General features: G+C 48.9%; 2 protein-coding genes across 2 annotated transcripts in view; one reads left to right on the top strand and one right to left on the bottom strand.

Annotated features, from left to right (window-relative positions):
* The window catches only part of TTLL5 (tubulin tyrosine ligase like 5), a gene marked incomplete at its 3' end in the record, with an annotated part of 304,702 nt that extends 303,368 nt beyond the window's left edge, over window positions 1-1,334 (top strand). The window contains exon 33 of the mRNA XM_082648276.1: window positions 740-1,334. Within this exon, the coding sequence (XP_082504402.1) occupies window positions 740-762 (23 nt within the window). The remainder of the gene's footprint in view (window positions 1-739) is intronic.
* Window positions 1,335-4,254: 2,920 nt separating this feature from the next.
* On the bottom strand, window positions 4,255-24,250 carry TGFB3 (transforming growth factor beta 3). The gene is made up of 7 exons (XM_082648436.1): window positions 23,786-24,250; window positions 16,229-16,392; window positions 15,806-15,935; window positions 10,624-10,731; window positions 8,705-8,873; window positions 6,359-6,512; window positions 4,255-5,422 (listed from the first exon to the last, which is right to left on the bottom strand). Exons 1-7 carry the CDS (start codon window positions 24,135-24,137, stop codon window positions 5,264-5,266), a joined length of 1,236 nt encoding a protein of 411 aa, XP_082504562.1. The 5' UTR covers window positions 24,138-24,250; the 3' UTR covers window positions 4,255-5,263.
* Window positions 24,251-24,912: the final 662 nt, after the last annotated feature.

Raw genomic sequence — 24,912 nt, 5'->3', positions numbered from 1 at the left:
CTAAAGAAATTCTTCCAGTTGTGTACTGAGATCACATACAAGAATAGTCACATAATAAAATAGCACTATAAAATTCAAAACCACATAAAACTAAAATAAAATGTGTAGGGATATAAGTATATGTAGTAAATAGACCTGTTTTTTAAAAGCAAACAAGGGGAAGATAAACCCAAAATTCAAGATAGTGGAAATGAGAAAGAATTGGGAGGGTCTCACAGGGGATTTAGGGTAATAGTAATGTTCCTTTTCTTAAACTAGATGGAGAAATGTAGATGTGTATTTTGGGGGTGGAGGCAGTAGGTACAAGGCAGAGTGTTATCTGATAACCCAGCACGGAGGGAAGATTTAGACAAACTCTAGAGTGTACATAGAGCAATTTTTCCATGTGGTTCAATATTGAATGCTAATAATGCTGACTCTGAGTTTCTAGAAAAGGCTAACTTACTTAGCATCTTTTATTTAAGAAGCAGAAGGGATAAAATGTTCTTATGGGGGGCCGGGAGAAACTAAGAAAACGACACAACAAAGAAGCAGCTGCAGGATGGGAGTGTTTTAGAACCGTTTCCAACAAAAGTAGTTAAAATTAATAGTTTTTTACTTCAAAGTGATCTTCATTTATTTGGGCCACAGCTACTTTATTCTTCAGTAATGCTAACTAATCCAAACATTCCTGTAAATTAGTAAAACCCCACGTGCTCATTTCAGACACTCAGTGGTTGGTTGACTTCCTCTTTTTCAGATCCCGCTCACACTAAAAGATGAAGCACAGACACGCGGAGGAGGAACCTGTCCACTACTCCACTACTCCTGGGTGCGTGACTCCAGTGAAGCATCCACCAGTGCTGCAAGGGGTCCAGAGTATTGTTTTTTTTGCTGTTTCAGTCCCCAGTGCCTACCAGCAGAAGTGGCAGTAGATTGTTGCCTATCAGCCAATCCAGACTTTTCCTGAGACGACAGGAAAACATGTCAGCTCGGTTTCACTGGAACTTGGCAGTGGGGACATTCAGCGGAAGCGATATATACCCCATCAGAGCACACGTGTATCTTTTACCCCTTTCACCCCCTCTCCCACCTGCTTAGGTCTTCTCTGTCCCTCTCCTGCTACCACACAGAGATGATATAAAAGAGGCTCTTTGGCTATTTGCATTTTGCTTCCTCTTCTTTTCCAGATTGCAGTATTAAGCTTTACCTCCTAAAAGCCTAAAATCCCAACAACATTATGTACCAAAGTTGTTCTTCCCTTGCAAGAGGGTTTGGGGGAAAGGGGGAGTTTATATCACAAGTTTCCCGGAGAGTGAAAAAAAGTCCGTGTGCTGCTGACCACATGAGCCATGGTAAAGTCACCCTTTGGAATTACTGATTTCTAAAATTAATAAAGTAAGTCTATTTTTATTTTCTTTTTTTTCCATTTACTAAGTTCCAAACAATCAGTATTCACAAACGAGACTGAAATAGGCCCAACTTCTCATTTGATTTCATTGCTGGGCAATTTTTTAAACTTCAGGTAAGAAATGTGAGCTATAAAGAGATGTTTTATTCTTATATTTGGTTTCAACAGATGGTGGGCCCGGGCTCTTCCCCAGGGGCAGCTCCAGCACCTGGGAGGCTGGGGCATGCAAATGTCTCCATTTTCAGACCACAGCAGACGGGTCCTCCAGTGGCACGTGAATCTGTATCCAGTTGCACAGTGTTTACCTAAACAGCTCATCAGAAAGATGCAGCTCAGCCCCCTGGTTGCTTTCTGCTTTACCTCTGCTTTCTTGCTTCCTCATCTGTCCTAGGTCCTCTCTCTGGCCTCCACTGGAGAAAAGGTTGAAAGGTGACTGCAGAGCCCATTGAAGGTTGACTTAGCTGCCACAAGGGAGTTATTGGGGGAGAATCCAGCATCTGGGGTTTCCACAACAAAGTCCTATAGATTCAGCATTGAAATCCTAAAAGAAAAAGTACCCCAAAAAAGGCAAAGAGAAGAAGGGCTCTAGTGCCTTCCTGGTGAATGAAAACAGGTTTGAGCCCATTGAAGCATTCTGTTTGCTTGTGAGGGATGAAGTCTGTCAGTTGCGGGAGAAATGAGAGCATTCCAGGTGTTCCTGTGACTTCTGGTTAGTAGTTTGAGGACCATCTTAACTGTTTTGCTGATTTGGTTATGAATTGGTTAGTAGACAAATTAGAATTCCTTCATAGTCCCCTGCTGATGTGTAGAATTGGGAAATAAGGTGTTTGGGGAGACTCACCATACGGTTCTTTGTAAAAAAGCATAAGAGGGCATGAGTCCAGTAAAAGAACTTTTAGACCAACTAGAGTGTTTGGAATTGCCCTAGGTAACCATCAGAATTGAATCCTCAGGCTGAATTTCTTACTGCATTCACCATGTGCTGATCAGGGGTAAGACCAGACTCCGGATCTCTTCCTTCATTTATCCAAGTACTTTAGTGTCATTATTATTGGTATTGGACTTCTCTTGGTAACAAACCAAGCAAATCATATGATCCTCCCTCCAACAGTAGTGTCCCTCCTTACCCTTCCCCAAAACAGGCACGTATTTTTACAGATGGACAGACAAATGGTTTAAGTTTCTATAGTGCCTGTAAGTGACATGTCGAATGGGGAGGCTGGGAATGCTAATAATGCTGACTCAGAGTTTCTAGAAAAGGCTGAAGACCCCTGCCCATATTTGTATCAGCTAAGATAAGAATAGAGTCTAACATAAAAGGAAGATTTGGGATCACAGTGGGTCTGTTTCCTCTGGGATCCTTCAGGAAACACTGCTCATTGCCTTGGTTCATTAGGATGAACCCTCAGACCAGCGTTCTAATGATGTCTGATGGGGTTGCATAAAAAGGAGGGTTTGGGACTTACCTGGCGGTGCAGTGGTTCAGACGCTGCACTTCCACTGCCGGGGGCTCAGGTTTGATCCTTGGTCGGAGAACTAAGATCCCACATGCCGCAGTGCGGCCAAAAAGAAAAAAAAAATGTTTATTCTAGGCCCTGTAAGACTATTTCCCTCTTCCTCATTTAAGCCTCAAGGACCAACGATGTCAGGTATAAGGCACTGCTTCTCAAGATACAGTTTTTAGGTAGGCTGGACCTACCCCAGTCCTAAAGTCATCTCTAAAGCTGCAGCCGGAAATTGTACATTTTAAATAAGCACCTGAGTGATTCTTCTGCCCGTTGAAATTTGAGAAGGACTGCCATCAATGGAGAGACTGAAATTTGGGCTGGCTATGGCCATGGCTGAAGAGCTAGGCATGCTGCATCCCCTCTTCAGACCCACTGGCTCCCTTGGGTAAGATAGAGCACAGTGCCACCAGATATGATTTTACAGCAGGGACATAGTTCCTGAAATAGAGTGGAAGTAAATGGGTGCCACATAGGCTGAAGTCTGAGAGAGGAGGCCTGAGAACTGCCTGAGCATAGGGGAAGCAGGAAAAGAGTCTCAGGGACCAAATTCAGGAGTTTAATTTGGGACGACTCCAGGCACGGACATATTGTACACATCCTTCCACCTTCAAAATGTTAGCTTCAGATAGACTTCTTTTTTACCAGTGGTAAAGTAATTTCTAGAGGAACATGTTTTTCAGGAGCTGCTCGATGGTTCCTCACTTACTGCAGATGGTTGCTTCAGGTGGACGTGAAGCCGCAATAGAATTCTGCATTGCTCTGGCATCCATGACCTCATAAGAGAACTATGGGATTGCGCTTTTCTTGCCCTCTCCCGTTCCCAAATCCCTGACAAGAGGCCCATCCTCTGAAAAGGAGTCCCTGGTGAGCTCTTTTAGGCTCAACCTGGTAACAGAATTAGCCTCATATTCTTAGGCCATCTGCCACAGGCAGTTTCTCTAATTCTCAACTGAATTTATAGTGAATGTACAAACCAACACATTTCCATACGTGAAATCACCCCAAGTGACTTTGCCCACAACTAAATGGAGGTCAAATTCATATGCTATCTGCACATCTGAGCCACTGCCTCTGTGTGTCTGAGGATAATGTATCCAAGACGGAAGGGAACACAAACAGTAGTGCAGCCCTCTCAGATGGCAGAAGGCAGTGCAGTGTGTCACTGTCAGGGGAATTCACGGTCAGCAATGTTTCGATGTTTGAGATTTTCAGCCCCCGATTCCAGTTACCTCTGATCATTAGATGTGAACATGGAATTAAGAAGAGGGTAATTAAGGACACATTGAGTCAGACTTACACCTTAGAATAAGGCTTTTATTGTTTAGAAACAATCTTCCAGAAAATGAAATGATCCAAGATTCCCCAAAAATATTTATTTATACAAAGATTTTGAGAGTAATATTTGTATTTGTCTTTATACCTCAGTCTATGCGTCTGGGGCCAAGTCATTGTGTGGCACTTGTGCAACTTCCCCGCACGCCTCACACGTTGTAGCACCTGCTTCCAGGAACACCAGATGAGCACAAGGTCTTGGGGGTCAGGAGGGGAAACCCATAATGCCCAAAGGCTGCAGAGACCCAAAATCCAGATACGTGCACCCTGACCTGGAAGGTGTCTAGCCAAATGTCCAAGGAGAAATACGATCTAGGAAGAAGGTGAGAGGAGGAACCCAGGGGGCAGACCAGAGAGGGTTAATTCCCACCCTCTGCTTCTGAGTTCAGCATATCCATAGGGCCCAGGAACTGCATTACCTGGATTCCACCCTCCCCCTCAACCCCGTAATGACCCTTGATGCTGACTGACGTCCAGGGGACAATTTGCAAAACTAACAGATTTGTCCATAATCCCAGGTAAGTATGAGATACAATTCTGGGACTTTGTCTTGGGAACCTGCCTGAAGAAAAACACTTGCCTTGTATGACGTAATCCAGGTCCCCTCGAGCAGACGTGGGGCAGCGATGGATGACCAATCTGACCTCAGCTCCAAGTGTCTTCCAGTCTGGCCCCCCGGCCATTCTCTGCCCTTCCTCCTCCCTAGGGTATCCCAAATCCCATGGCCCTGCGACGTGTCGACTTGCCATCCCTCTTCCTCTGTCCCCACCACCTCTGTCTGTGACACAGAAAATCCATGTGTTCCGTAGAGTTCAACCTTCCCCTAATCAAATCCACACTTTCTTTACTACAGTGATTCTCAGAACCAGCAAGAAAGAGAAATGTTCCAAAAGGGAACCCCCATCTCAGCCATCTGCCTGGAGCTGAAGGTTGTGGGCCAGGCCTCAAGGTGAGGTCCATCGCTCTTGTGTTTCCCGAGGAGCAGGCAGGCAGGCAGTGGCAATCCCTCCTCTCTCTCTGTAGCAGGCGGGCCTCAGCTGCACTTGCAGGACTTCACCACCATGTTAGAGAGCTGCTCCACCTTGGCGGTCCTCCCGACATAGTACAGGATGGTCAGGGGCTCCAAGTCCTGGGGTACGCAGCAAGGGGAGGCCGAGGCTTCAGGGTTCAGGGTGTTGTACAGTCCCAGCACCTGGGGAGGGAGGCATCATTGAGAGGTTGGAAAGCTGAACCTCAGGCCAGGGGCCCAGGGACTCTACAAGGTCTAGGGGCTGCTCCAGAGACTGAGCACATGGTAAATGGGCCACTGGTGCTCCTTCAGAGGAACTGGCGGAACCCAGTTCGGGTGAGTGGCGGGTTACTGTTCATCCACGCGGGATGCAGCACGTGGCGTCTGAGCGTTATCGGTTTAAGCATAACCCCCATAACTGGGGGACTTGGAATTGATCATGAAAGTCTCTTGGCTGTGAAGAAGCCCCCCTGTATTGGTTCATCCTAGCCGTAACTGGTCACTTCGTTGAGAACCATTCTCACTAAACATTGCCTTGAGCCATTTACTCAGTGCCAGAGTATAGGGCCCCAGACAGGATGCAGAAACAAGGAGCTATGAGGAAATACGCTTCACAAGTTACTGCCCTATCTTGGATTCCTCTTGAGGGAAAGACAAGCTAGGTTCGGTCGTGGACTTCCCTCTCTTTCCCTTTGTTTCGTATAGTCTTCTTCTGTGTGCTTTACATTGTCTTTTAAAATAACTTTTCTACATTCAAGAGGCCAGAATTATCAGAGTTCTTTATCCAACAGTAGAGGCCTTTCGGCCCCAATATTCCTTGCCAGCCATGTGCATCTCTGACATAGGGGGTGGCATGTGACAGTAATTAATTTCCATATTACAAAAGCAAATAGACAAAGCAACTTAAAAGTCTGGGTGAAACTAGGGAAGGAATTTTAAAGGGTAGAATGTGGCCCACTAGAGTTGGGCCAGGTGCCAAGATCGGAACCGTCACCAAAGGGATTTTACACCCCAGGTCATCCTCCGCTCATTCAACATGCAGCCCTTCATGCATCCTTTTTAACAAGTGGCGTACTTGGCTTAGCCCCACCCCCCACGCGGCATGACCCTGTTCCATACTGAGCTGTGGGTAGTGTCTGCGCTGCGGAGGTATGGGCACGGGCCTGAGCAGAAGTTGGCGTAGTAGCCCTTAGGTTCATGGACCCATTTCCAGCCCAGATCCTGTCGGAAGTCAATGTAGAGAGGGCGCACACAGCAGTTCTCCTCCAGATTGCTACAATGACAACGAAAATGATTTAAAAATCAACCTAAAAGGAAATCACCAACATAAAAAACTTCACAAATAGCCCTCATATTTGCACTTGGAATCCTTCCTGGTCATCATAAGAGGTGGCTCTAATCAGTGGACTCCCAGGTTCGAGTGCATTGAGCTGTACTAACTATAAAAGCATTTTCCTCTGTTGAAGACCAGAATCCCAAGGACATAGTAGACGTGGATATATACATACATAGATAATGTATGAAGAAGAGAAAAGAGGCAGAAGTGGCCATGCCCCTTTTACAGCATGAATCAAAACAAAGACTTGAAGTGTTCCACATAAAACCAAGCACTGAATGTTACTAACAAACTCAACTTCGTTGAGGTCGGTTTTATTGTTACCTGCCTAATGTGCACCCAACCAGAAATAAACTCTAAGCTTAGGCACTTATGTACTATAGTAAATGACTGCTTAGTCTAAGTCTAGAGGCTATTGAATCCAAACGAGACATATCCTTCTATTAGATTCATGATTCCTAGATTACCCCAAATGTGATTATCAGGCCACTTCAATTCCGTTGCCTGCAGAAATCCGTTTGGCAATACCCCTTGCCAAGTGGGCGTCTGGCCTGTCCTTCAGTACCTGCTGAGACCTAGAACTTGCTACTTCCAAAGGCAACTATTGGCCAAAATCTGGCTTCTTGTGGTTTCCGAGGGTAAACCGTGGCAGACATTCTCATTTTTCTACTCAAGAGCCATTCTTACCCTGCCTTCTCTCTTGCCACCGCCCATTACAGTCTGGAACACCAGATACTTGTTCTCCTGGCCTCCCTTGCAGGTAGGAATGGTCATGTAACCCAGCAATGACCGATCAGACATAAGCAGAAGTATGCAGTGGGCGAGGGCCAATTCTGGCAAAGGTATTTGATTCTTCGTAAGTCACAGATGGAAGAGGAAGGCTGCTGGTTACCTCCTTCCCTCCTCTTGTCTTGAGCATGGACAGGATACCTGGAGCTCTAGCAGTCTTGCTATGTGACCAGAAGCAAGGGGATGAAAAGCCAACATACTGAGCGTGGCAGACTGGAGAGAGAGAAAGCCTGTGTCCTCAATGGCGTAAGTAAGCATCCAGACCAACCTTGGGCCTGCTGCTACACGCTTCTTATGAACAGGAAATCCCCTGTGGTTTAAGCCACTGTCACTTGCAGCCAAGAACATCCATTCCTAACTGACTGAGAGCCACACAGAACAAATCTACGTGCCAGCCCTCAGTTGGAGGCAACCACGCTGCCTTTCCTATACCTTCTGTTCCGCAAGCTCAACATCCCCGGTTCATGCCATCGTTCCTCAGAAGACATGGCTTTAGATCTAAAGATTTCCCACTTCATCCTCCCCAGCTCCCTTCGGGCATCCTCCTCTCCGGCCAAGCTGACCCATTCGTGCGCCTTCCTCTACCCAAAGTGCTTCCTCCTCCCATATCCCTACGTGCTCAAGCCTCACAAAGCCCTGAAGCCTCGGCTCAAATTCCACACCCTTCAGAAGCCTTTCCTGCGTCCATACATGAGCTCCTTGTGCCAAATTCCTTCAAGTACTTTATCTTTCAGACCTCCTCATGGATGCGGCCATTTTCTACCTTTCAGTAATTGCTCTGTGTGCTTTCTTAATCCCCCTCCCTTATAAATGAGAAACTGAGGTATTCCTAAATAAGATGCTATGTTTTAATCTCTTTACAATGGCTACCCAACTATTTCCAAATTAGTTCATAATTTCCCTAGCTCCCATTCCCCACTGCAAATGGAGACTGTCCTGTTTTCCCTCATCCAGTAGCATCCTTGGACCCTTCACAGGGAACTGAGCCCTTCTTTAATGGAAATCTCTGCATTAATCTCCCTACCACACAAACATACCCTACAAGTATTTTAAAGCATGAAAACCATGGAGAGGCCAAGCCTCTAATCCAAACCGTTTGAGCAACTCTCTCCTCCCCCTTTACTTTGTCCAGGCCCTTACAGGGCTGGGCTGTGGGAAAACAGTGGGGCTCCCAGAAAAAGATTTATAAGAGGTTCTAAATCTCCATTCCTGGGAGATGTTTGTGAAGAGCATCAGGGACCCTCAGTTGGGGGTGGCTTAGGCCTGGGGCCTGACACATAGAAGGCGTGCAATCAATGTGGTCTCAGGAGTCTGTGGGTCTTGCGTGAGCCCAGGCTTACCGGAAGCAGTAATTGGTGTCCAGGGCCCGCTTCTTCCTCTGACCTCCCTGGCCTGGGTTGTCCAGCCGGTCTGGGGGAATCATCATGAGGATTAAATGAGGGCTGTGTTCCTTTTTCTTCTTCAGTCGCCCCAGATCTCCTCTGCCTGGATCATCCTCACTGTCCACACCTGTGGAAGGGAAGGAAGATGATGGTCTCCTGTCTACGGAAGGCAGGGTGGCTGCTGCTTTCTCATCCCATCCCCCCACTGTTCAGGGGGAGGGACAGTGGGGTCTACAAGGAAGGGGTGGGTGAGATGCAGCTTCATGCTAACGTCCAGCTGCAGGAAGGGGAAGACTGGGTGGAGGAACCGGTATCTAGGGACGCGCAAGATGCCCCCGGTCAGACCCCCTCGTGACTCCTGTGCATACAGAGGGCAGAGAGCCCTTCCCGAGATGCTTCCTAGGGAATCCACAGGGATTCATGAAGCATCCTTGTCACTAGGCAGCTCTAACACATTTTTTTGAGCTGTCAGTTTAGATTCTGAGACTTAGAGCTTGGGATATGAGTTTCCTCTTATAATCTGAATTGGTCAAAAATAGCACAGAAGTCCTACTATGATTTCAGGTGTCACAATTTAAGACAGTTTGAATGGGAGCCAGAAGAACAAGAATGAGTAATTGTTAACATTCGCATTGCACTTATAGTTTCAAAAGTGTTTTCTCTATAAAACTCAGATAAGATCATGAAGTGTACGGTAAACAGCTTAGCAGGCAAACTGGAAAGGAAACCTGCCATTTCATCTGCAGAGACTGAAAACTGAATTAGAAAGAGTCTCAAGTAAAAGAAGATCTATCTTGTGACGGCCAGCTGCTGGCTGTGGTCCACCTCCACCAGGGACAGGAACGTGAGGAGATGAATTTGCATGGTGACAGGAGGGACTCGGACCTCACGCAGGGGCACTGGGACTGGAAGATAAATGGGAAGATGGACCTCAAACTTCTTTTTCTGAAAATCTTTATGAACAAGATAACGATTAGTGAAGTGGGAGGATTTCAACCCAACCCGGGCTGCAGGTAGGGACTCCAAGGTCTTTTGAGCTCTGAGTTTCTGTGATTAGGATGGCAAATGATGTGCTTTAAAAAAAATTAGGCTCTGAAATAAGGCCCATGAAGGGTCAAAGGACTGCTCAGGGCTGGGAGTCAAGAGAGGCCTGTACCTTTTTCCAGACACGCCTCTGACCTCGGGCTTTGAATTGGTTGGTTTGACCTTGACAAACCTCCTGGCCTCAGGTGTGCCTCAGTCACCCACAACAGAGCTTAGAAAGGAAAATAGTACTTCCCTGGAATCCGGAGACTGTCTAGGCTGAGTGCCTTGGAAACATACTGGAAAACCAGAAATGACTCTCAACTATTTTGCCCTCAATGCAAATACCCTGAGGCCCAAAGCAGTCGTTCAAACCCGGATGTCGGATCGCGTGGGCTCTGCGACATCTGCAAAGCCCAATAGTCAGAGTGCTCATATTCACAGCCACCAAAGTTCATTTCTTTTAGGGAAAGCAAAGACAACTATCACTTGCTGAGCATCCATGCACTCTATTTTACATTCGTTATCGCATTTGATTTCATGACAACCTGGTGAAAGAGGTACTGTCATCCCCAGTTTGCTGTCTGAGCTCAGAGAAGTGGACCAGCTTGCCTACATGATTTCACGGCTCTTACTAGCATAACACTGTCTCCCAGATGCTAATGTATTTCTCTATAGAATAGAGAGTGCTTGCCTTTGGGACAAAGCAGAATCCCTCAAGTACAAAACAGTTGGCCATCTCCGTGAGGGAGCTCACTTGGTTCCTTTCCTTGGGGCCTGGTAGGGGTTTCCTGTTCCGTCTTGCTTCATGAACTCCCCCACCCATTCCACCATATACACATCCATTTTGTTACCTTTGAACTTGATTTCCATCACCTCTTGAATGTTTTCCAGGATATCCCCATTGGGCTGAAAGGTGTGACACGGACAATGAATGCTGATTTCCAGACCTAAGTTGGATTCTGCAAAATAAGACACAGCAATGGTGAGAAAAGCAGTTTGTGTGATGAAGAAGGGTACCCACCAGTCACACACAGAAGAGCCAGGGCCTCTGCCGCCACAGGCAGTCATAGGAACTGAGTTAGACTGAGGCTCCCAGGTGACAGAAAGTGCTACCAAGGCGATAGCAGACCTTCGCGCTCACGCTGCCACATTCCACAAATTTCTGTCGTGTTACAGACAACCAAATGGAGGTATAAACTAGTGGGCACCGTGAAGGAGAACTTTAATAGTCATCTATTTTCAAAGAATGGTTTAGGGAAAAAAAAAAATGTCACCAGCCTACTAGGGGGCAAAAGGATGAGGGTACAGGAAAGGAGAAAACCAGTCACACCCCATACATGTCGGTTGAGAGAGGAGATGTTCTAGCTGTGAAAGGACAGAGGAGAGAGGCAGAGTGCCTGGAAGAGACCAGGGAAAGGGGGAAACTAAAGAACTGTGGGGTAGAGAGGCTGTGATTCAAAAGGCCACAAGATGGGAGGAAGGGGCACAGGCTGAGCTCTAGGATTAAAATTCAGAAAGCAAGGCTAGAGCAAGGTCTCCAGCAAGCAAGCAGCAGAATCAGTAAGGTGGAAGAGGCCACCATTTCTACCAGGGCTACAACTGTAGACAGACAGAGAGAGGTAGATTCCAGAGGAGATAAGATGCAAATCTCAGTTATGCTTGGCTATATTTCCCTTAAGGAACAAGGACATGATGAGGTCAAGATTACTTAGAGTTTCTTCTTTGGCAATCCTTGTTCACCTTAACGGGGGAGTTGTAAATGTATCCAGCGGGGCTGTGGATGGCTCATTGAGGACAGCCACTGGCTCAGGAAGATGGTTGTGAAATTAGAGAACAGGCCGGAAGAGAAGGCAGAGGGCCATGGCCGAGGGCCCAGATGGCATGAGCTCGGAGAAAACAAGTGTGAGGAAGCCTGGAGGCACCAGGGTTTGGTGGCTGATGTTGTGGGGCAAGAAGGCCAGCTCTGGCCCTTTCTCCTATTGCCTGTGGGATCGGGTATTTTGGTAACTAAAATTGGGAAGGCAAGGAAACTAGTAAAAGGGGTTGCATAAAGTGGAAGGAAAAAAAAGGAGGAATAAGGAATGAAAAATTTGAACTGAATCCAGTAGTTTTGTGCAGGGAAACCAGGTAGTCTGGTATCATGTCAGTCCTGGTGGGTAAGACTCAATCGGGGAAGCTCTCTTGATCCGGGGCAGCAGCCAGCTCTGGTCAGGTATGGAAGAGGTCGTGGGGGGATGACCTCTGAAGTCAGGGTCAGCGCCTCAGGGATCTGATTGATGCCCTGCTCTTGGAGGTCACCCTAGTTCTGTGTGAGCATCCAGCCTTGGGGCCAACCTGGGGTCTTCCAGAAATCTGATGTCAGCAGGGAAAACCCCAGAGTCCAGGCCGCCTCAGCACCCTTCTCATGCGCAGAATGGCCCAAGCCCAGAGATTCCAGTCAGCAAAAGGCAGACCTGGATGTCCCAGTTCTACTAGTTAAAAACCAGCCCAATCCCTTCTCCCATAAACTCTAGATCCCAGCTTCGTTTGTTCTCCCCCAGTCAGGGCAGCCTCTGGGACACACTGACACCTGCTGAGCTTGAAGATTTCTGTCCCAGGTTAGCTTTGGTGGGCTGGGGAGGGGCCAATATAACAAGGAAGCTGAGCCCCAGATGGAGAACAAGAAGTGAATAGAGAGGGATGTATAAGGAGTGTCCTCTTTCTGAAAGAAGGAGCTAGAGTAGCTGAAACAGGCTACATAAAACATAGTACACCTCCTATTACCCAGAAAGGTTTAAGTAGTCCGGGAGAGACCTAGAGTGGACAAGTCCTATGAGTCTGTGAGTTAGAAAGTCGAGACGCAGACAGATGTGTTAGGGAGAGTTAGGGTTAGGGTGCAGGGAGTGCGTGTGTGATGGTGCCTGGCTTGGCTAGCAGGCTCTGTCTAGGTAGAGGGCTCAGAGAATGATGACGATAATCACCAACGTTTGTTGAGTGTTGCTACATGTCACGCACCGCTCTAAGACTATGTGTGCATTAAGTCATTTACGTAATCCCCATACTAATCCTACAAAGCAGGAGCTGTTATTACCCCCTCCCCGCATTATACAGATGAGGACACTGAGACTTAGGGAAATTAAATGGCTTGACCGAGGTATCCAACCAGTAAGTGGTAGAACCAAGATTCAAACACAGGCAGCCTGATATCAGAGCCACGTTCCTAACTGTTAGAGACAAAGAGGGACCAAAGAGAGCCCAGCCGGGACCATCAAGGTAGATGCCCACACAGTCACTGAGATACAAAACGCCTGTGTATTCCCAGTGTGCCCCCTGTCCTGAGCCATGGTGCTGGGCGTGTTCCCTGCCCGGCCTGCTTGGGGAGGCCAGGCTCTGCACACAGGGGAGCCACAGATTGTGTGGAACAATAGCACAGGGGTGTGAAGACCTGGGCCCACAGCCCTGGAGAGGGCTCCAGCCGGCTCTGGGCCCAGAAAGCAGCCTGGGAACCGGTGCACAGTAGGCTCTTAGATGTTTGCTGAACTAATACAAGACCGTATATGTGACTCAGTTTCCTCACAGTCCACACCGCCAACGGCTCCATTTGGAGTCCATTTACTGCCTTGTTTGGGGCCAAGAACCCTCAAGAGACTCAGGAGCTCTGCAGAAGTAAAGGTCTGTGTATGACTCCCCCATGCGAGGGGTGGGCAGCAGCGGCCAGAGCGGGAACTGAAGGTTCCAGTGAAGAACTAACCTCAGAATTGGCAGCGGTAGGGACGGTGGGTGGGGAACCCATAGGTTTTATTACGAAATTATCTTTCTGATGTCTCAAGGAGGATGGAAATCATTCTCAGTGCAAACTTCTCATTGAGTTCTGCAGCTGTGAAAATAAGAACTCCTTCAAGTGCCCGGGGCGTCAAAGAAATCCAGGTGGAGCTGATCAAAATCAGACAGGGAAGCTGAGAGATTCATTTCCCCAGCCTCTCCTCTCTGTAGCCATGTCGGGCTCTAGGCAGAGTTGAGTCAGAATTCCCACAGTGCTGCTGTCAGCTGGTGCACATGGGTTCTCCCAGGTTTTTGCCTTCATGCTCAGTCAGGGAGATAGGAGGGAAATCCCAGTACCCTTGGAGCTGAGGCAGGACCTCCAGCCCCCTATCTGCCGACTCAGCCACCAGGTTATGCCCCTCAGATGGGGACCTGCACACTCGGATGCCTACAGAGCCCAGCAGGTTATGTAAGTGAGCAAAGCGAGCCAGTGTATCATGCTGAATTGGACTGGCAGCCACACTCTTGGGAAACACTGGGGAATGGCAGGGCCTGTGGTGACATGAAGAATGCATGCCCGGCCTCAAGAGGTGGCCCTACTCACCTCTGATGGATTGTTACCAGGAAATCTTCCCATTTGTCAAGAAAAGCCAGAAGTCTAGGTTTTATGTGAAATCTCCTGACTTTAAAACAAAAACTGTTGACCACTAGTTAAATTAAAACAATATTGGTAGGCCAACCAGTTTGTGATCTCTGCCTTAGAGCTTCAACCCCTAATTTCCTAAAACACTGAGGACAAGGAAGGACCCACCTGCCCAAGGGACTCTGGGTATCAGTACGTGGATGGATGGACTGTGGCTCCCTAGCAGCTGATGAGAAAAGAAAATTCTTCACAAGACAGGACCACCTTAGATACCCTCAACCCACTGAGCACCAGACCAGGCAGTACCACCAAGCAAAGAAGGGAAGAAGTAGCAGAGCGTGATGCCATGAGGCACCATGACTGTCCATCAGGAGACTCAAGTTCTAATCCAGGCTGGATGACTCTGGTCAAGCCACTTAACTTCTCTGGGCCTCCATTTCCTCGTCTGACCTAATAAAAGCTTACTGTCCCATAACAGGCCAAAAACTTGGAAGTTCTCTTAACTACAATGGATCCTTAAAATAGCTCTGTGAGGCATGAAGGGAAGACACCATTACCTGTTTTCCAGGTGAGGAAGCAGAGCGAGTGGGTGAGAGATTTGGGATGTGTGAAGTTGGATATGCCTATTGGACAGCTCTACCAGGATGACTGCCAGGGCTTTCAAACTTAATCAGCCAAAATGGAACCTGCCCCCAAACCTGCTCTTCTCCCAGCCTCCCTATTTCAATGTGTTACCACATGGGTGTTCAGCCCAAAATCTTCAGTCATCTAGACTCCTCTTGTGTCCTCTCACCCCATATCTAATCACCAGTCAGTCCTATTGGCTCCACCTCCAAAATACAGAACAAATCCATATCATCTCCATACACACGGCTACCGCCCCGGACGAAGCCCATGTTGCTCTCACGTGAGCTGCTACAACGGCCCCTAACTTCTTCCCTTGACCTCATGACAACCAGAGAGTCTTTGAAAGATGTAAACCAAATCACCTCACCCCCACATCCCCAGCCCTGCTGTAACCCACTCAGGACGTCTCATCACACTTGGAATAAGTCCTGACACCTGACCGTGGCCTTACAGTCCTACATCACATGGCTCCAGCTCCTCTCTGAGCCCCCAGCTCACTCTGCTGCAGCCACACCAGTCAGGCTCCTGCTGCTTCTCACTGGTTTTGCTTAGCACATCCTTTATCCTGACCTTCACAGACTGGGTCTTCCTTGTCCCTCATATCTCAGTGCACAAATTCCTTCTTCATAGAGACTCCTTGAACATCTGATGTTGGACCCCACTCAGTCATTATCACTTTGCCCTCTTTTTGTTTTTCCTGGTACTTATCACTATAATATATATAAAAGTCTTATTCATCAATATGTTTACTTGTTTACTACGTGTCTCTCCCACTGAAAGCCCCATGAGATCTGGGACCTCACCTGCCTGGTTCACTGCTGAATCCCCAGGGCCTGGCTCAGAGTGAGCATTTAGTCAATATCAGTTGAGTGAACGACTAAAGGACACACAACAGGTCAATGGCAAAGCTAGGCTTTGAACCCAGATCTGTGTCTCCCCTAGTTCTGGCCTCTTCCCTCTGTGTCATGAAGGACCAAGAGACCTGAGGTTCCTTCCAAAATGCTCATCCTGAGTCCACCTACCTCTTCGTAAGAGCCATTCACGCACAGTGTCTGTGACGTCGAAAGACAGCCACTCAGCAGTGCCCCGCGTGGGCAGATTCTTGCCATCGAGATAGCGCTGCTTGGCTATGTGCTCATCCGGCTGGAGGATCTACAGGGCAGAGGAAGGAATAAGTCCCGAGGCCAGGACAGGGCACCCACGTGTCATGATGTAGGAGGACGGAGAGGGGCAGCAACAGCAAACTAAGACTTCTTAAATGTTCCTTTGAGTTCCTCCGGTTAAGTCTTAATCCTCTTAACGACAGACACAGATACAGAAACTAAGGCTCAGAGAAGGTAGGACTCACACCCAGGTCTGCTGAACTCTGAGCAGCGTGGAGGCCCAATCTGGCCAAGGAACCAGCTTTCCCGCCTGAGTGGTGTCTGTCCTGGGAGGGGGCTCACCTGGAAGAGCTCAATCCTCTGCTCACTGCGCTTGGAGCTGGGGTTGGGCATCCGCAAGACCCGGAATTCCGCTCGGAACAGGTTGGTTTCATTTTTCTCCACTGAGGACACGTTGAAGCGGAAAATCTTGGACGTGATTCCTTTGGGACAGACGGCCAGGTCATCTAGGAGGCAGAGCAGTGGGGGGAGGCACAGCATGAGCGAGACCCACAGGGACAGTGTGCTGCCAGCAGACACTCACCAAGGGGCCAGTGTTCCACCTGTGACCTCTCTAGAAGCTTGAGGCCTCAGACCTAAAAGTGGAAAAACCCAAGGAAGATCCGGGGTGGCCCTGGAACCACACATAGGCCTCATGGTGAAGCAGGACATGGTGCCCCAGGACATGGCACTAACAACTGGCCCCTCCGACCCCTCACCTCGCCATCCCCACTCTGGCAGGCTCTCCAACCTGCTTTCCTACTCTTTTAGAAAATACAGATTCTCCAGTGATATCAGCAATTTCCTCTAGCAGTTTAATCATTGTTAGCTAGTTGATTCATTCATGCGTTTGTTCATTCAGGCATTCATTCATTCATCAGACATGCAGTGAACAAATACTATGTGCCAAGCACAGGCTAACACTGGGAAGCAAAAAGGAAGAGGCAGGGCCCCCGCCTTCAAGGAGATTAATATCCAGGGGAGGCTGTTAGTACATGGACCAAACAACAGGACCAGAGGGAAAGTGCTAAGGGCCTTTGGAGAAGCCTAGGAGTTGCTGCAAACAGGTCAGAGGAGGGAGAGGGTTGAGAGCACTTCGTGGAAGTGGTGATTATTTAATCATCTGTGTCCTGCAGGAGGAAAGGGTCTAAGGATGCAAAGGAAAGAATTTTACATGAAAGGACTGCTGGAAGCACAGGCAGGGAGGGGAGCAAACGCACGTGAGTAAGAGGGACCTGAAGCAGCCAGGCTGGAGCCCGTGAGACAAGGTCAAGACAGTAGATTGGGGTCCACCTGTGGGGAGGCTGAAACGTCAGACCGAGGGGCTGGATTGTATATTATTAACAGTAGGCAGTCATAGAAAGTGACACTCTGGATCTAATGAGACAGCACTGGTGTGACAAGGAGCCCACACATCTGGAGCCTGGCAGACCCCCCAGATGTTTCTTTAGACTAAGCCGGTCTATCACCATTGGCTCCTGTCTCTCTAAGGTTTACTTTCCCTGACAGCACACGCTATGCCAGCCTCTGTCACCCTGCTGGCCTCTGAACCTCCATCCACAAGACAGAAGGCCGCACATGCTCTTTCCCACCCCCTCAGAGCCAGATAAAGGAGACAGGAAGATCCTGTCATTTCTTTACAACCTCAAGGTCTGAGCAGCATTAACACCCAGAGAAAAACTTTCTACACAAATGGTAACAATAGCCAGAACTTGAAACTCAAGCCCAGAGACCCGGATTCCACACATAATGAACATGGCTGGAACAAGCCCATAATCACCCCAGGGGGGGTTTAGGAAGTCATGGACAGGGCGGGAGATCAGAGGCCTGGACACAGGCACATGTGCTACTGAGCTGTAGGAAAGGATGAGTGAGTGTTTCTGGAAGTTGCCATCTGGTGGGTCTGACACTGGTTCTTAGAAAATTAATGGAACAGATGTTGGGAAAACAAATGTGTGAATGCTAGCTAATGAAGCCCTGATTAATAACTGGCTTTGAAAGAACGAATACTGCCAACTATTCCTTAAACCATTTCGGATAAAACCAGAAAGAGGGATCATGATGGCCGTTTAATTTTTGAGTTTGCAAGCCTGTAACCCTCTGGACATGGGTAAGCTCCTTGGAAGGGAAACCTTCTCAAGTACTGACATACTTGGGTCTCAGAGGAGCTGTCATCAATATGGCTTCAGTTAGACTAGTACCTCCAGTAACTGTTGAAAGAGGGAATAAAAGATACGTCAGCACAGTGTGTGCGTTGCTATAAAAAGGAAAAGGGGAACAGAAAATGGCCCGTGCCAGTGAGGAGAGTCAGACTGGGGGGCAAGACAGTGGGGAGCCAGGGGACGGGGGATGACGAGCCAAGAGGGTCTTCAGGACACCCTCGTCACCCTTCCTCCTTGTTTCTTCCAGCCCATCAATCAGGTATCTGTTCCCCAAGCTAGACTCCTCTTGGTGGGAATTTCAAGGAGATTTCAAGGGGATGGAAAGGTCATATTTTATCCCTGGGATCTACAGATTTGTAACAGACTCAGAAGGGACATTAGGGGTCATCTAGTGCAACCCACTTCAGATAAATTCGTGCCCAGAGGGGTCTTGGCCAGGGTCACACATGAATTAGTTGACACAAGCAAACTGACACTAGCAAGCAAAGCTCAGACACAATCATTAGTGATTTTAAAAGAACTGTATAGGAGAGGAAATAAAATGTAAACATAATCTTCCTGACAATTAAATCCACGCTTTAAATAATTTGTGGAATGAGCCAGAGTATAAATAAATAAACAAAATGTAATAACACTATCTTACATTTCATAGAACTTCTATTAACTCATCTGACCCTCTAACAATCCTTGAGGAGAATGAGAATAAGTAAAATTTATCATTTTACAAATGAGAAAAGTAAGTATCAGGAAAGTTAAATCACTCTTCCGAGATCACTCACACAGTAAGTGGCAGAGGTGGGATTTGAACCCAGGTCTTCTGACCTCATTTACTGAAGCAAAGACTCTGGAAGTTGGAGGGGACCTCAGAGATCATTTAGTGGAGGGGTGATTTCACCAACAAACTGTAGCAGGATTCCATGAAATGGGGCTAGAGTGCCAACTTATGCCTCAGACAAAAACCACTTCCCAGTTTTGTGATTAAGCCATGCTTCTGCAGAACACTAGTATTATTGAGAGCTGGCCTAGGAGGTCCACCTTTACAAATTAAATTATGACCAACTTTTTCTATTGCACACAAAGTATATATATTAATGGGTGCTATTTTCTCCTTTTTACTATAGGGAGAGAAAACTAAGCAAAGAATATTCATGCAGGGTATTCATGGAAAAATCTGGAAACAGCTGACCATGTTTAGACCGGGCATTTTTTAATGCTTTCAGACACCTGGGCTCCTAGATGTACTTCTGCTTGTGCTCATCATTTCTGCTAGTAAAATTACTTCTGGTTCCAATGATGGGACTACGTATATCAGTGTGGCAGTGCTCCTCTACCTAGCTGTTCCTTAGAATCACCTGGAGAGCTTTAAAAACAGATGATGCCTGGACCTAATCCCCAGAGATTCTGATTACCTCACTGGAGTATGGGTGGGTCCAGAGCTTTTTTTTTTTTTTTTAAGATCTCCAGATGATTCTGATGTGTAGCCAGGATTGAGAACCACAGTTTATAGTGCTCTGCAAAGGGTACCATGGCATCCAGATGTTCTGATAAACCACAGCTTTAAGGATTCAACCTTTAAATAGGTTAACCTTTAAATGTTAATCCGTTAAAATATTGTTTGGCCAATGCATTGTTTTGTAAAATTTTGAATTAGAAGCCCATAAACATTTTAAGCCCAGGTTAAAAGTTGGGAAATTTCACAGAAAGATTTTCTGCTCTTCTGGGAAGCAGTTAAGATCTAATCATGGTGGACCCACATTCCCCAATGCAAAAATTGGCAGGAGCTGAGTGGTGGGCGCCCTCTTTTAATGGGACATGGGCAGTTCCAAGTCCCCCCGCCACCAGTCTCCCCATACACCCTATTCTCTCCATGACCCTGAAGCCAAGTGTCCTGTGCAGTTTGTCATGGTCCCTGTGCTGCAGCCTTTCCTCTAGATCATTTGCATCAGCGGCCTGGGCTCTGTGGGCTCTTGTGTTTGCAGGCCTTCTAAGGAAAGGTTTTGCCCTCGTTCACTGAGTCTTAAGCGTCAGTGAACTTAAAAATCAATACGGAGCTTGTTAAAAATACAGATACTTCAAGACGACACCCCCAGAGATTCTGATTCTGTAAGGGTAGGCTAGGGACTGGGAATTCATGTTTTTCACATTGACCTAGTCTCTAGTCCACACTTGGAGAAACACTGACCTAGCGTGCAGAGAGCACTGGCACTTAGATCAAATGAGTTCTTTCAATAAGAAACCTCTTTTAATTTTCAGAATGAACAAGATCTAAAAGTAGCATCCAGAAAAGAAACGCTAAAATATCGTTTTCTCTTTGCTCATGAACTCTGGGTTCGCTGGTTGTCTTAGCGTCAGACCTCGGATGAAAACAAGAGTCTCCTGCCAGACACATAAAGAGTCTCCTGCCAGATAATTACAAGCCAGAAGTTAAAACAGCACCTACACTGGTGATATCTTGATAACAAGGATGACAAAAGAACTGAAAAAGCTGTGTGCTTCCCCACCACGTGGGTCAGAGAAAGCCTCTACCCGCTTCCCATAGCAAAATCCTGGACAATTATATAGGAATAAGATATACATGAGTCTTGCCTTCACTCCCCAGCAGAGACCTGTTGAATCATCCCAGATGTATACAAAGAATTGTCTCAGCTGGAAGGGAGCGTAGAGATTATCTCTGACTTTACAGATGAGGAAACTGAGGGTCAGAGGTGTGACTAGCTCAATTCCACATGGTGTAGTTGCTTAACCTGCTTGAGAGTCTTAAGCAGATAATGAAAACACTTTTGTTGAATTTGGGAGAACGTTTGTGGCAGGATGAATCTCCAGGCCATAAAAACAGGCAGAGCTAAGAAAGAGCACACCCAGTGATCCCTAAGCAATCTGCCACCAGGGTTACTAACATACAGTAATAGCTCCTATGCCCACCTGCTTGGTCCAGCATGTGATTCCTTCATATCATAAACCAAAGTTCTCTTGGAGCCCAAAGGTTAAAGGTGGGACTTACAATGCATATTTTATGTTTTGCATTATTGTTTAACAGCATGCATTCTCTAGGGAGAATGTCTAGGTTACAGCCCTGGTTCTCTTGGGGCAAATCACTTAATTGATGCATGTTGCAGTCTCCTTATCTGGAAAGTAGGGAAATCAGGGTACCCATCTGACAGGGCAGAGCCAGAGAACGGTCTTATCCTCTTTGCTCTCACCTTGATGCCCTTTCCCCTACGCCACTGGAAGTTAGTCCTTCTTGCACTTCGCACTCCAGGCACCCTTGTCTCCTTGCCCCAGCTCCTGCTGTCACTTCCCTCTGACAGCCTGTCCACGGGGTACCGGAAGGGGCTGGGAGTGATGAAATGTGGAAGGGAATGTGATCTCATCACCTCGGCAGCAGGAGCTCTGGCACTCAGATCCTACCAGTGCCCCACCCGTAGACCCCGGCCCACCCTCAGGAGTTCTAGACACTAGGCTTCCCTCGCCCCGACCTTGGAGGGTGGCTCTCTGCTCGCTCTCAGCATCTGTTAGACGTTTGCATCTGCCCACGGCCTCTTTATAATTAGTGTGCCTCGTGCATCTGTCTCTCTGGGACTGGCTCAACACCTGACCAGCCCGAGGGCAGGCCAGGCCTGCATCTGCTCAGCCTCTGTGTCACCTCCAACAGCTGCAGAGTCTGGGCCTGCTTCCTGTTTGCACCTGCAAGGCTCACTGGCATCACCCGTGTCCCACAGGGCCCCGGACCCTTCATGATCTCTCAAGTCGCATCCTGCCCACCGTGCCAGGTTTCTTCCTGGCCTGATCATGGCTCTGTGGCCCCAGGGCCACCCTCACCTACTGCAGTTTCAAGGAAGGTCCTGGTGCTGCAGCCCGGGGCTGCCCAGCATCTGTGCAGCCCTGTCCTGGCTGTCCCCAGGGCTGTCCACTAATTGTACTCTGAGTCTCTGCACACATGTCCACTGGCACCTGGGTGCCCTTACATGTCTCTGGCTCATTTGTTCTCAGCTTGGGATTCCAGGCGGCGTGGGCCCCGGTGACGTAGATCCCTCTTCCCGGGACTCCTCCTCCTGGCCCGGATCCTTAAGGCCCGGAGTCTGTTCCTCTTGCCCTGGACTCTCCTCACACCTCTCCCGCAGGCGTCAGCTTTCCACCCTTCTCCGATGTTTGGCCACTATGTCCTGCCTTTGTGGGTGCCCAGGGGGTTGGGGGTTCAGCCATTCAGCTGCTGGTGCCTCTGGGAACCACAGGCCCCTGAGGACCCTGAGTCAGCCTCACCTAGAGAACCCTGGCCAGGGAACACTAGCTGTGCTTCACTCTCCGGCCACCACCCCACACGGGAGCCACCTCCTAACGCAGCCACAGGAAGCCGGAGCGGGAGCCCCTCGCCAGCAACCGCAGGCTCCTGGGCCTGGCACGGGCCAGCTCCCGGTGAGGCCTCTGGCACCTTCTGCCAGAGCCGGTCCATCCATCGGCTGCCCACTCCTCCTTCTCTCTAGCCAAGTTCCTTTCAGCCCCTGCAGCACCCCCGCTGACCACCCTCACCTTGCCTGTTCCATCCCATTCTCCCACCCCCCACTCTGGGCACTGCCCACCTCTCAGGTGAGCCAAGGCTGAGGTAGCCTGGGCGTCGAGGACACCTGCTGGTAGGAAAAGCAAACAGAGCTATTCCCAGAGTCCCTGGCCTGTGAGTGGCTCACATTCCTCCTTCCTGGGCTGTCAGTTTCCCAGCATCTGCCAAGTCTCTCTCTGTTGTATTGAGGTTTTTTAAATCCCCGTTCAGTAAATACACATGACTTCCACACGTGTACAAACACACACAGACGTCTCACCCAGAAGCCTCCCAGCTTCTCGGCACAGACGGGAGCTTCCTGGGAAGACACACTCCCAGACACACGTCCCCTCTGTATCCACAGCCACACCTCCCACCCACTCTTCCCCTGACACGCAGACACAAAAGGGCTGCCGGCCGTCATCTACACATCCAGAGCCACATCCCCGCTTTCCCCGTGTCCACGGGCCCGGAAGACGCCCATTTTGCACCCATGAATCTGTGTACCGTACGAAACCAGACTACACATCGCTTTAAAGCACACAGCCACGTGAACACAGGCGCATCCCCTTCCCTCACGCACACAGCTCACATGGGTCACAGGCATGGTGTGGACTGAAGGGCCTAGGCAGCGAGAAGCTGTCCCTTGCCTGGGCCTCAAAAAGCTGGACAGACAATAACTTGGGGCAGGTATACTCTTCTTCCCCAGAACTGGAAAAACAGAACGTGAGACGTGTCACAATGAGGTGTGAAAAGCAGGGAGAAGACCGAGGTCTCCAGCTCATGGAACCGCACGGCCTCGCTCATGAGAGAGCCAGCCCTGCCCCTTTATGGCACCTACACGCACCCATCTGACCACACGTGCCACAGCACGCGTGCTAACGGGACAGCGCAATGTCACTCCAAATTCATGTGATGTGAGTGCAGCAAGCTGCTCAGCTCCGGGGCCCCCGGCCTCCCGGCAGCACTCGACTCTCACCAGAGTGCCTCTGTCTCCCTCCCCACCCACCTCCCCAGCCCCAGCTGCGCATCGCACCTCCCCAGCCGGTGCGGGTGAGCCCGGGGCACCCTGCTGTGTGGCTACCGCTAGGCCCCCCTCTGTGGAGCTCCCCACTCCAGGTCAGACCCTCCAGAGCAGACACCCCAGGGGGAATTTGGACTTACTGTGCTCCTCCAGCCCGTGGATCATGTCGAATTTATAGATTTCTTTGGCATAGTACTCCGACTCGGTGTTTTCCTGAGTGCAGTCGTCTCCCCTCTCCCCGTGCACCTCTTCCAGCAGCTCTCGGGTGCTGTTGTAAAGGTCCAGGACCTGGGTGGGGATGTTGGCCAACACCGATGGATCGGGGGGACTGGTGAGCCTGAGTTTGCTCAAGATCTGTCCCCTAATGGCTTCCACCCGCTTCCTCTTGATGTGGTCGAAGTCCAAGGTGGTGCAAGTGGACATGGAGAGACTGACCGTGGCAAAGTTCAGCAGGGCCAGGACCACCAGAGCCCTTTGCAAGTGCATCTTCATGCGTGAGCAGGGGAGAGAGGCCCGGGGGCTGCGAGGCCTGGTGAGGAGGAGACCCCAGCAGACGTGCAGAAGGAGGGAGGAAAACCAGGCGGCCTCCCTAGATCCCGAAGACTGAGGCTTGGCAAGAAGGTGCATGAACTCACTGCACTGCGAGAGCTTCAGGACTTCCAGGAAGCGCTGGCAACCCTGAGCACGAAGACGCCGACTGTGTGCCTTGAAGCTCTGGGTTTCTTCTCCATTTGTCTAAACAGGTTCTGCTGGGCTCTGACTCCCAGCAGGCCAGGTGGAGGGCAAGCAGAGGGCTGGGAGGGGTGGCAAGGCAGCTGGGAGTGGGAAGGGAGCTGGAGTTTTTCCTTAGGTAAAAATAAATAGAGCAGATATCTGATATTGCCAAACGGCCGCTTGGCGATGGGGAGAAAGTGGGTATTTTAAAGAAGGAGCAGAAGGACCATGGCTGGGTCCCAAAATCAAAATCCTTGCCTTGCCCTGAAGGAGAATAAGAAAAGAGGATGGAAAAGAAAAGAAAAAAAAAATTAAAAAAAAAAAAAAAAGATCACCAGTGAGTAGGTGGGGAGAGGCAGGGCTAGGCCGCTGCTGGCCCAGCTAAAGATGGGGACAGCACAGGACACACTTGTCTCTCGGGCACACCATTCATGCTTTCTCTTTTGTTTACACTTCCCCGGGGGCTTTCTAAATGACTCTGTTCACGCTGCCTCTCATCTTCATTGGCTGGGATGTGGGCTTATGTGCAATTGGAAGGCAGGGGGGACAGCCC

The sequence above is a fragment of the Grampus griseus genome (genome assembly GCF_964374135.1).
Source record: "Grampus griseus genome assembly, chromosome: 2".
Classification (NCBI taxonomy): Eukaryota; Metazoa; Chordata; class Mammalia; order Artiodactyla; family Delphinidae; genus Grampus; species Grampus griseus.
Note: the sequence above shows the minus strand (reverse complement) of the source record. Positions and strands in the feature narration are given on the sequence as shown.

What these genes read in the sequence shown, in the direction of transcription:
- TGFB3 (XM_082648436.1), bottom strand. Translation starts at nt 24,137, where the DNA reads ATGAAGATGCACTTGCAAAGGGCTCTGGTGGTCCTGGCCCTGCTGAAC. An exon ending in CCACGGGCTGGAGGAGCACA is followed by an intron (nt 16,393 to 23,785) that starts GTAAGTCCAAAT and finishes TCTGCCTCCTAG; the next exon opens with ATGACCTGGCCGTCTGTCCC. An exon ending in TGAATGGCTCTTACGAAGAG is followed by an intron (nt 10,732 to 15,805) that starts GTAGGTGGACTC and finishes CTTATTTTGCAG; the next exon opens with AATCCAACTTAGGTCTGGAA.